The 12,983-nt window shown below is 35.3% G+C and overlaps 1 protein-coding gene across 1 annotated transcript; it reads left to right on the top strand.

Annotated features, from left to right (window-relative positions):
* Positions 1 to 7,333: 7,333 nt before the first annotated feature.
* LOC136805638 (glutamic acid-rich protein-like) lies at positions 7,334 to 11,179 on the top strand. The gene is made up of 2 exons (XM_067062215.1): positions 7,334 to 8,059; positions 9,167 to 11,179. The coding sequence occupies exons 1-2, from the start codon at positions 7,343 to 7,345 to the stop codon at positions 9,560 to 9,562; spliced, it is 1,113 nt and encodes a 370-aa protein (XP_066918316.1). The 5' UTR covers positions 7,334 to 7,342; the 3' UTR covers positions 9,563 to 11,179.
* Positions 11,180 to 12,983: the final 1,804 nt, after the last annotated feature.

Here is a 12,983-nt window from a genome sequence, read left to right as displayed (position 1 = left end):
TAATTCTTTTTCTATATGCCAAGTAAATTTTCCGACCAAAACAAACCTAAATTTTAAAAACAAAGTGTCAGGTTTCAATGATCCTATATTTTGATTTAACTTTAAGACCGATTTTTTATGTGGTATTGTTCCCAAGTTTCCATCTCGTATCAGCCAACATTATGTTCTCTAGCCTGTACTATTCACTCCTAATGCCAAAAATTCTTTTTCATAACAAAGAAGAGTTTAGTAGAGGGTAGATATTATCTAGTATCAGCAAGTCACTTAAAAAAGCTTGGGATACACAAGAACGAGGCTAAAATAAAAATTCCTTAGCCTATCGTCTGATGTTAATTTTCAGAGAGAGTCAATTTGAGACGCTCACGACATCGGAAAGATTTCCTATCCTTTAACTTAAGACTTTTGATTTTTAGCGAATAGAAAAGATTCAAAGAAAATGAAAGAATCAAGTTGAAAAACTCTAGGATCAAAACTATCATCAGGTTCGAGTCGTCGCTCAGAATGGCAATCACGTTGCAAAGTAAGAGTAGCGCAAAGGTGCTTCACTAGAGAACGTGGAAAAGTGCATGGGTCGATTCTCAGGAAATCTTTATACTTTGTCAATCTTCTGTTTAACTTCCGTGTAATTTTTACGCCTTCCTTTCAACGCAAAATTAACGCGGTCAACCAGATCAGATTGCCACATTCGCAGAGCAGAGCACGGGTGTGCGCAGAATGATCCGTTCCCAGCAGGCACACAATGTTGTTTTAACGTCCATCTAACGTTATATATGGACATTGTGGACGTTAGATAAACGTTGAAACAACGTTGTGTGCCAGGTGGGCTATTAGAGTATGATTTCGCCCTACCCAGGCTCTCCCGTGTGCCCAATACAATGTACGGCCTGGTTCGATTAAAATTTGCTGTTGAAATAAACGAGGGAATAAAGAGATCGAAGCCTTCGATGACTAGTCGAAGTAATCAATCGAATGGTAATCGAATGGTAATCGAAGTAATCTAATAAATCTTACAAACCGATAGTAATCGAATTAATCGAAGAATAATCGAATTAATCGAAGAGTATTCGAAGGGTCATCGAACATTCATCGAACGGTAATCGAAGAAGATGCAGATATTCTGAGGCTGGTGAGTATCGATTATTTCAAAATTTCGGTGTAATCTATAAGTCATCATTCGATGACGTTCAATTATATTCGATTATTATCGATTACAATCGAACGTTCGGAACATTCGATTAGTACCGTCTGGTTTGAGGTAATCGCTTTTGTTTTAAACATAAGGTCTTAGCATCGAGTACCCCGGGCATAGTTACGGGGCATTGAGAAAAAATCCTGACATAGAATTTAAAAAAGATTCACGCTATCATATTCTACATTACAAAATACACCTGTTCTATGTTGGTTTTTTTTCTCGGTGTTTTGTAGGCTTAATTATCGTCATGCAAAGTAAATAAAACCCCCTGGAATTCTTTAGGTGTTGATAAGCAAAATACTTACATACTATTTTTTACTTTTCAGGTATTCATCCAATGAATCAGAATTCACGCTCAGAAACTTTCAACCAATCAAAATTCAACCGTGACGCGGGAAATGATCCAATCAGAATCCCAAAGCTAAAGACTTACAGCCAATCAGAATTTGTTAGCGAGTGGTATTCATCCAATTGGAATCGCGTAACACGAAAGCGAAAGTGAAAGTAAAGGCGGAAATTAAATTATTTTTTCGACGTGATTTGCATATATTATAGAACAGAAAGAAACGCCAATTTGTCAAAGATTTGTTTAAAACCACCTTATTTTTTGTTGAGTATTGCCTAAATTTATCGAAAAAATATGCCTTTCAACATTAATCTTAAAATCTCTTTTATTGTTAAGTATCCCCAGGGCTCAACGCCGAAAGAAAAATAAGCAGGCGGAACCGCCCTTGAAGTTTAATCCCGGGATTGAAAAAACCTGGAGAAAACCTTTTCCGTACATATAATGTAGCTAAGGAATTTTAAAACACGGCATTTAAAGTGAAACAAGATGGCGGAGAAGTAGTGATTGGAGGTTTTTGTAATTAGACAGCATGACAAAGGTTTGTTATATTTTAGCATAACAAAGACAAACTGAGGAGGTAAGGTAAATTGCGTTTTGACTGCTTTTAACTGTTTTTCTAATAAAGAATATCTTCAAACTTGACTTCACTGCCATCACAGAACCTATTTGAGATATTTTACTAACTAGCCCAGAGAAAAATTTTAAACCTTTACTATTTGAATGCATGCCTTTTTAATACTCAAATATAAAAAAATTGAAAATTTTTAACTTGGTCATTAGTCAAAAAAGTCATTAAAATTGATTAGCCTCTGCGATGGAGTGCAAGGCTGATGGCCACATGAATATGGTTCATCCTATAAAAGGAATTTCATTCTATGGTGGCCTATCTTGAAGTGAAGGTGGTTGAACAAAATGTTTTTGGCATCTTGATGTAACTGAAAGGTTCAGAAATTATCTGCTAAAATAGAAATATAAAGTTGTTCTATTATAAATTGATCAAGCTAAGTTTGTCCAAAATCATTCTTCCAAACTTCTTGGAATGAATTGAAATCCTACCAGATCCCACTGAAATGAAGGTTTATCGAGTCAATGTAAACATTTGAACATTCTAATTCGAACATTAGAGGTGCCAACTCTCACGTATTGGGTGTGAGACTCGCACGTTTTTACATGGTCTCACGCAATTTTTGAAAAGTTTGATTTCTCACGCATTTTGGATTTTTGAGAAAAAATTTCATGTTTTTCTGATTTTTGGAAAAAAGTTTTCCCGATTTCCCGATTTTCTGAAAAATGTTTACCCAATTTTCCGATTTTCATGAAAAAGAGTTTCTCTATTTTCCGGATTTATGGAAAGATTTCCCGATTTTTTCCTGGTAGTACCCGGTAGTAAATGGGGGGTATGGGTTGGTTTTTTTTTTTCAGGTACTACCCGGTAGTAAATGGGGGGTATGGGTTGGTTTTTTTTTTTCAGGTACTACCCGGTAGTAAATAGGGGTATGGGGTGGTTTTAGGATTTTTCCATGTAGTATGGTGTACTTCTGGGGTGGGTAGTAGTGTTAAAAACACGTAAAAAAGAGGTATTAAATTTATGCAATCAATTAGAAAATCACTTACAAATTGACTTATTTAACGAGTTTTATGACATTAATTATTAATAAAAACACCTTTAAAAGTAATTTTTGTTTAAAACAAGACTAGTTTTTATAAAAATTGGCGCTTTTGTAGATTTTTCAGATTTTTTTCAAAAACTGTATATCAAAAACGTCTAAAAATACCAAATTTGATACCCCTTTATTACGTGTTTTTTACACTTTCCGAAAAGTGAATTTTGACTGTAAAAGCTCATAAGTAGAGAACAAATTGGTCAAATTTAAAAAGTGATAGCTCAAATTTTAAGTTAGGATATCTACTTTCTAAATATCTAAACTCCAAGCACTTTGGGACATTTGTTCGGCCTCAAGACGTCGAGAAACGTCTGAACTTTTTCGTGGGTCACCTGGTATATAAGCTCTGGATACAGTTGTGGTTGTTTAATTCAAAGCGCTTTGACGATGACCGGACAATTTTATTGCCGTGTTTAGTCAAGTTTTCAACTTATGAACTCCATCAATGGGCTGACTGACTATCCAAGAATGTCTTCCAGAATTGGTCCAACCAGTGCTCCCATTAATAAAAGACGACAAATAAATTAAAAGGATTTTGATATGAAACTACTTCATTGCGTTCGTCTTTCACTTCCTGTATCAGTGACCCAGTGAGATCCATCTCGCTGGATAACCTGGTAAAATAAATTGCCAAAAATGACCTAACTGATTTAAGTTTTTGTCGGAAGACAAGTTCGGACCTGTAGTATTTTTCCATCAATTCTTAGTTGCTTTATCTTGTGTAGGACAATTGCATGGTCAACTTTATTGAAGGCTTTCGAGAAATCTAGGTAGACAACATCTGCATTTGCTTCTTCATCAAGTATATTCAATATCAAGTCATATTGTTCAAGCAATTGACTTAGACATGAGCGTCCACTTCTGAAGCCATGCTGGCTTGGATTGAACCAGATTATTTACATCCATATGTTGTTCTATATGTGATCTAAGTACTTTTTCAAATATTTTTATGACATGTGATGTAAGCGTTACATCTGTAGTTTACTGCCAGTGATCTGCTACCTCCTTTGTGGATTGGTGTAATTGTGCTTTGTTTCAGTTCGTCTGGGACTATTCCTTTGTCAAGGCTTTTCCTCCAAAGGATGGAAAGAGGAGTGGATAATTCTTCTTTACATTGTTTTAAGAGAATTGCAGGAAGGCCGTCAGGACCAGGAGCTGCACATTGAGATAACTCCTTTATTGCTTTGACAAGATCATTCTCTGTGACTTGGAGGTCTGGGATGTTGTTTACATTGATTTCATTATCTTGGCGTTGTGTTGTATTATCTGGTTTTGGAACACTGAAGACATATTGCTTTGATAGGATTTCAGCCATTTCTTTATTCCTTTGTGTCAGTTTACCATTCTCATTCATGAGAGGGCCAATTTTTGTCTTTATCTTTGATTTCTTTTTTGCATATGAGAAGAAATACTTCGAATTTTTATTTATTGAGTTTATTGCTTTAGTTTCCATGTAGCGCTTGAAATCATTGAAAGACTTTTGCAGGTCCTTTTCTATTTGAAAAAGTTCCTTTGTTATTTTGCCTTTCTTTAATTGTGATGTGCAATTTGTTGGTCGTTTTGCGATTTTCCTTCTCCTTTTTGTGAGTGAACGGCGATATCTATCAATTTTCGACTTTTTCTTGGTATCCTTGGTTGTTCGAGCTGGAATGTGGCTTTCACATTTGTCCAGGCAAATTTGGTTGACAGGTTCAAGGGCTGAAAGGGCAAGTTTTACACCTTTCAGTGGTGTTTGAAAATCTTTTGCTGTTGAGGGATTCCCATTGCCCTTGTCATTAGGTTGTCTGTACATCACTAGGATTACCAAGTTTTCAGCGTTTTAGTGAACACATAGAAGTTGTACACTTGGTGAGGTGTGAGAGTAAATTATTTCAAGCAGCTATATCTTCTTATATGTAAAAGCAGACTCCTCCAGTGAATCCTCCTCTTGATTTTTTCTTTCGTGACGAATTACATTTGAACAAGTTGAAACCTTCAACTTCTAACTCTGCATCTTTGTGGTTATTGAGCCATGTTTCCGACAGGCCAAATAGCAGCAAATTTTTTTATGTTAATACTTTTTATAAAAGGAACTTTGCTTGGTACAGTTTGTGGGCAGAGTCCCTGTACATTAAAAAAAGCAAAGTTATTAATCATTGAAATTGAATCGTTTGTTGAGGGATCGGAAAGTGTGGCCTGGCCATTGGTACAGTTGACATCAGAAATTGGGATGTTTGAGTGGGTAGTGTCTGTTGAAGGTGTTGAAGATGATTCTCCATGGAGGAAATCTTTTTTCTCAGGGTCTCCATGATTTCTTCCTTCATCAGACGAACAATTTCTATAAAATGGTCTGGTTCCGTTTGCTAGTCAACTCTGGGGACTCTTCAAAACACTGCACTAAGACTCATGACCTTTAGTGAGCCAAGAACTTCTGCCACTCCCCTGTTTGCTGAGCTTAAATTACTCAAACTCTTTGATCAGGTGAAAGTAATGAATATCTTATTTATTGGACCTACCTCGGATCTATCTCAGGATTGGCTCATTAGTCTTTTCTGATTTTTGGCACAAACAAAATGGCAATGCCCAAAATGTGACGGAGCCCAATTTAAAAAAAAAAAATTTTCCGGCCAAAAATTCTGGAAATATGCCGGGAAAACTGGTTTTTTGGCATTTTCTCAAGATTTTATCATTAGTTTTTTCTGATTTTTTGCGCAAAGCTGCGTATTAACAATGCCCAAAACATGGCTGAGTCCGATTTTTGAGAAAAAAAATTTCCCGGCCGAAAATGCCGGAAATTGCTGTTTTTCTGGATTTTCATTGGACTTTTCCCTCAATAATTGGTTGTTTTTTCATTCAAAAACATTATCAATAGCAATGCCCACCATCAAGCATTTTTCAATTTTCAATAAAATTGATTTTTGAAGCCGGAACTATTTAAAAATCTATTTTCCCTACTCCCCCCATCAACAATCAATGATGAAATATGCATTTTCGCTAGATGCTGTATCTTCTGACTGATTGTTTTCATTCTTCTCCTTATTGCTATCTAACTTTCATCATCAGGTAGGTCCATTCAGTAGCTCTCTCGAGGAATTCCTAAGATATTTCTATTGTAATGCACTCAAAACAATCCCACAATGCATTGCTTTTTAGAAAAATCAAAAACTCTGATAAGGTCTTTAATTGAACAAGAAGGGGTTCAAACTGAAATGATACAAAGGAGTTTATAAATAACTGGAAAATAAATAAAATTGAAAGAGTATGAAGGAAATCTAAGTCTATGTATAAGTTGAGTCTAAATTAAGCTAAGAAAATACATAAGTCTGAATTCATGAAAAATATCTAAGTCCAAAAGTTCAAAATGATATCTGAAAAATATGTCTAAGTCAAAGATGTCCCCTTACCAAGGCTAACCTAAAGTTCATTCAAGGCAAGGCACAATGCAAACAAAGAAACAAAAGAGAAAGTCCAAACGTAGACAAAATCTGAGTGTGTATTTGAATTGAATTAAATTGATTCAGTTGATTTGATTTGACAATAACAAGTGTTTTTATTTTCTCTTGTATTTTACAGTAACTAAAGCTGACTTGTGTCAATGACCTGTGACATGTTGACCTGTGACCTGCGTTTCGAACTTACTGTGAAATTGCTATTTTTTAGGAATTTATGCCGAAATTGGTTTCGTTTTTAACATAAGGTCTTAGCAACGGGCACCCCATGCATAGTTACGGGGCATTGAGAAAAGATTCAAACCATCATATTCTGCATTACAAAATACACCTTCTCTATGTTGGGTTTTTTCCTTGGTGCTTTGTAAATTATCGTAATACAAAATAAATAAAAAACCCTGGAAATCCTTACTTAGTTTTAATAGGCCAAATACTTACATACAGTACTATTGTTTTCTTTTCAGGTTTTTATCCAATCAGAATTCACACTCTCATCCAATTAATAATGTCAGACTTTCAAACTTTTTGAAATTTTTTGCCAGTATAAACTTTTGCAAATCACCCTGTTAAGACATTTTAACATTCAGGAAAAAAGAGTTAGAATATACAGCCTAATAGAGTTAGAATCATTGACGAATCTGGTTGACTCCTCCAGCAGTGCTCAATTTTTAGTGCTCACGTTAAATTTCATTTCCTTTTTTAGATATTTAAAATGCCAAAAAATAAGGGAAAGAAGAAGAAAAATAAGGGTCAAAATAAACAAAAACCCAACAAACAAAACAGTGAGGTTGTTGATCAATCAAACAGTCTTCAAGACAATGAAAACAAGGATATTGAACCTATCCCTGAGATAAAAGTCGATGTTAATCTTGACGAAAACAAAGTTGTTGAGACTTCTCAAAATCAAAACAACGAACATAGTGGAGGAGATGAAATTCAAGTTGAAGTTGTTCAAGTACAGGATGAATCAATAAATGAGGATAACAAAGACTCTTTTAACGAAGCTGATGCATCAACTACTGCACCAGTCAAAAAGAAACGTTTTTCCTTTTTAAGGAAGAAAATGTCTGCTAGTTTACACAATGTCAATACATCATCAAACGATATCAAGTTGAACGAGATGAGTGAGCCTCAGGAGAGAGGTGTCCAACGTACCCAATCCATGAGTACCTTTGATAGAGAACCCAAAAGTAAGATTCCACTTTACAAGTCGCGATCCATGAAAAAGCAAAAGAAAAACAATTTGACAGCTTCAACAAGCAACGTGGACTCTACCAGTCTGGTGCTTAACCCAGGGATGGATGATTGGAGAATGAGCGGTTTGTTAAACAACGTTGAACCCAAAGCTGAAGAATCACCCAAAGCGTCGGCTTCTGTATCAATAACTCCTTCTCCAGTGGTTGCACAATCCAAAGATGAGCAAAAAGAGGTAACTGCATATACTTATTTTCCGTTGACTTCTACTTGAATCTAGTACTGTAGTTCACTAATCAAGGGAGACTTGAAAGGTAATGGAGAAATAATAACTGCTTGCGTATATCTCAAAAAATTTATCCTTTAACTTTCCTGATTTTCCAGTATGCTAGGATCTTTCATCTCTTCCAGAAGGTCCCTTGGAAATCTCCATAAATAAGTCGTTCGTTCGTTCGTTCGTTCGTTCGTTCGTTCGTTCGTTCGTTCGTTCGTTCGTTCGTTCGTTCGTTCGTTCGTTCGTTCGTTCGTTCGTTCGTTCGTTCGTTCGTTCGTTCATTATTTATACTAGTAATTTATAATGATAATGCAAATTAAAATTTTATTGTCTGATGTTTGTCACCTGATTTACTGAAATTTTACAGACCAGAATCTATTAGAGGGTTTCGTTTTATGCTTACTAACGAAATTAGCTTATCTTTGATAATTTATCATTATTGGAAAGTGCTATGAACTTATTTTACTTTTTTCTCACTATTGTTGCCATATTTTCCTATTTTCTAATAGACCTTTTCATAAATTATAACCAAGGTGATTAACTCCATGTGGATTTTATTGAAACTACTTTCTATCCATTAAAAAAATTATTTAATGTCTCAAGGGACATATTCACCATGGTAATTGTTTGAATATGAGGCAAGTGATGTTCATGATGTAATTTATGAAAAGGTTTATTACAGCAATCTTCAGACGTCCATTGATTTCTTTTTATGTGATCTTCTAAAAGCCAGGTTTACATTATGTTTTATCGAGTTTTGAATCGCTGCTTTAAAAACGCTGAGCTTGCATAAAGATTGCAGTTGTTCAACCAATCAGCAAAACAAAAGATAGCGCGCGACGTAACGTAATTTTTCGATATGACACTGCAATGTCTTCATTTGAATGTAACATTTTAATGACCAGAAAGTTTAAAGTCCAAAGAGAGTCCAAAATGTTGAGTATAAGAATTGGCGTGAATTGTGTGCGTTTTTAATGGAGCTGTGGATTGTTTTTGCAGAATAACCAAACAGAATCATGAATAGATAAACTGATTTTAAACAGGTATATTTGTTTGTCTCATTTTTAGAATGAATCGATTGAACTACAACCAACGATCACAGTCGAAGAAACGAAAGAAGAACCTGAAAGTGCACCTGATGAGGTTACTGTTCAAGTGGAAACACCGGCTGAAGAACCTGTTGAGAACAACATTGAACAGAATTCTCCTGAAAAACCAACTGAGTCCACTGAAAGTGGGGCTGGTTCGAGCAGGGAAGAAATTATCGATTCTGAATCTACACCACAGCTGATAGATGCCACAACAGATGCGGAGCTTTACGAGTTCGAAAATGAAAACAAAGTTGTGATGGTACAAAAACTTGAAGACGTTTTGCGAGAAAAGAAAATGGTTCTACCTGAGGATATTATATCCAGTGATTGGCTGGTCCTCAATCTTGCTAACAGAGAGATTCCCACATTTTAGAGATATTATATTTTTAAATGAAACACATTATTGCAATTGGAATGACAAACAGAACAGAACAGAACAGGGTAAATATTATTGGCACACACATTTTTTATTAAATTGAAGCATTAAAATACCATTTTAAAATCTTATTCGCATCCTATATGGCTTTTATTTTTTTAATTTATAACCCCTTTCGATCAGTTTCAATTTATCTTCATATATCATTTTATTTTACAACATCACATTTTATTTTTACTAGTTCTAGAACAGATAAGGGATGTGAACTTTCGTTCGGGAAAGGTTGAGTTGTTTAAAGGTTTTATTTTTATAATATTCCATATCAGGACAGTGTCTACACCTATTGTTATATTATGCTGATATAAGCAAAAATTGTTTTTCTTTTCCTCTTTCTAACCAATCTTGCTCCACATCCGTGTCAATCCAATGTGAAAAAGCTTGTAAATTAAAATTGACGAGTAAGCAAACGATATCACTCTTTATTTAAAAATAAAACCTTTAGAGATAATAAAACATAATCTTTGAGACTCAGAACAGATTATCAGACAAATTGTTTTCAGATTTCTGAGCTACAATCAGTGTCATAATATATTGGCACTTTTGGCTAATTTATAATTTTCGAAAATTGAAGTTCGAGCGAGAATGTCAATTTTTAGGCCTTCAACTTGATTTCATCGAGTATTTCGATCTGGGAGGGATTTATTGGTTTCTAGGCTATATTTCAAGCCCTACTGGGCCATTTTTGAACTTTTGGATCCTCAGATCCTACAAATCGATTGTGGTTTCAAAACACCCCGGTGAATTTCCCTTTTGTGCCAAGTATTTTGTCCTTGATTGTAGCTCTTTCTTTGATAAACATTCACCTGTATATTCTGGTTTTTAATATTTTGGTCTGATAATCGACCAAGTTGTCTTGAATCGAGAACTATTAATCAGATGAGATGGAGTTTTTACAAGATACTTTGATAATTGGTCATTCGAAGTAATAAAAATGATGCGTTCTTTAGAAAAAGTAAAAAAAACCAAATCTAATAGGAGCTTGTAAAAACTCCATCTCGTTTCAATATAATCGATATACATAACACCGTCGATAACAACAAGAACCAGTAAATATTTGATGAGGATCTCCTGTTTATACTAATTGACACTTTGACTGACACTTTTCCACCTGAGTTATATTTGAGGTTTTTATAAATTTGTTCTTATAAGAAAAGATTGCTACCTGATGACTGTATGTATGCACCCTATATCATCATAACACACCACAGGATATTCGGAACCTATCGTTAATATTTAAAATGTTTTAAATAATTCAGAATCTTCGTTTAACCCTCGTAAAATAAATCTCGTAACTCGAACAATTTCAAAAGCTCTTCCTAAAATTGATTGCCTTGGTTTAAAAGTTAGCTTGAAAGCTACTAAAAGTGAGAGTAACTGACCAGACGTTAAACGAATATGACGGACTGATGGTTCCTATGAAAAGGCCTCTATATTCTTACCATATGCTTTAAAAAAAAGTAATGTTTGTGCTGTACATTTTTTATTTTTTTTCTCATTTTTATTGACGATTTTATTTACTTACGTAAGAATGCATAGATTAATATCCAAATTAAAGATGTTGTTAAGTTTCATTATTAGTTCCATTAAATGATGTTTTTGCTGAGCCGACTTAACAATCATATGGATCTTTTCAACCCTGTCCCAGTAGCCCGGTGAGAATCTTGTAGTCAGTTGGGATATAAAACGAACGAAGCAGTTGAGTAACTATTGTCTGGCAGAAATATGACAAAACAGAGTTGAACCTTGAAAAATAATTCATCTTTGCATTGTACCGTGAGAAGCGGAATTTTATGAAGATTAACATACTAAGAGCTTCACGGGAATGCCCCTTTGGGAAAACATTAGGTAAGTTCAAATCTGAAGTGCTTTTCTGGCAATAGGTGCCTATTAAAACACTCAACGTCACTAGTATACCACGTGATATATAAGAAGAACCACAGTAGTAGCCCGGGGGGGGGGTACTACCCTTGTCGACCGACGGGGGTGCTCCGCTGAGGTTTGAAAAATGGACCCTACGTGGGACTCGAAATTTGCCCTAATACCCCCCCCCCCGGGAGTCTATTACAGTCGAACGAATAAAGATATTTCGATTCTGTTTGAAGATTGTGAAAGGTAAAGGACTGTTTCTTAACATATTTGCCGGTTTTGCAATGTCCATGAAAGTTTTTTCTTAAAATCTATGCTGAAGATGAGTAAAATTTTCAAAATTTGATGACGTCATAAATAATGACGTCATCATTTTCAAAAATTTTCTTTAGATTTTTTAAATTTGTATTATCAATGTCTATCACGTGTCAAAATTTGAAAATGATTGAATAAATAGTTTAGAAGTTATCAGCACTTTAAAATTTTGAGTTTTAAGGATTTTAGCTGGGTTTTATGTCATGTTTCACAATAAAGTCATAAAACCTGATATGGACAACCTATGACCCTAAAATTTTGTAAAAGTACTCTTAATAAGATTTTATTAAAAGTCAGAAAGTTTCAAGTCGTCTAAAAATTTTTTCTCCGAGATATAAACAAAAGAACTCCAGCGTGGTAGATTCTACCCCCCTGGGGCTAATAGGGTTAAGCAATTATACAGTCCTCTCTTCTGTTTTTGTTCGGGACAAAGTTGAGACTCTCAATTGTTTTGTACTACAGTGTGTGAGTGTACCTACCACAGTTCAGCCTGTGACGACGGACGGTATGAATTTATAATTTAATCGCGTATACCTTAATCACACGTTACCTATATTCAAATTCAAAGAATCGAAGATAGCGGGACTGAGAGGGAGGAAAATCTTTTTAATTTATGATCATTATTTTGGGACTAATAAATACCAAAAAATTGACCAGATTTAGATCTATGCACAAGATCTCACTTTTCGCACACTAAAATTCCACTAACTTTTCTCGACTCGGTCGCGCGGATAGCTGAAAATTGAGCTTCCACTCTCAAGTAGGATGCTGGCATCCACTAACGGATTCGTGCTCCTTATAGATATATACTACATGGGGTTTTGTAGAGGTCTGCGATTCAGACTAACTCTCAAGTGGAATTTTATGCAACCAAAACGACAGTACAACAAGTTTACAAGGACCTCGTCCAGGGCCTCCAGGGGTGACACACACCCGACGCCGTACCTAGGCTAACGCACACCCCCCCCCCTGATGATATGCGATATGTTTTGATCGATGGTTTTATTTGATATATCAGTCCAACCCGTACCCTTCGAGGAGGGGCTACCTTGGTTCCAGATATTAGAATTTTGGTGGATGTACCCTTCTGGTAGTGAAATGGCTGGAAGGAGCAGGACCCTCACCAAAATAATACACGTCAATCATAAACTGCTTATTTAGAACCCAGTCGCTTTCC

Source organism: Clytia hemisphaerica, unplaced genomic scaffold (assembly GCF_902728285.1).
Source record: "Clytia hemisphaerica strain Z4C2 unplaced genomic scaffold, Clytia hemisphaerica genome assembly, whole genome shotgun sequence".
NCBI lineage: Eukaryota > Metazoa > Cnidaria > Hydrozoa > Leptothecata > Clytiidae > Clytia > Clytia hemisphaerica.
This window is presented reverse-complemented; position numbering and strand designations above follow the sequence as displayed.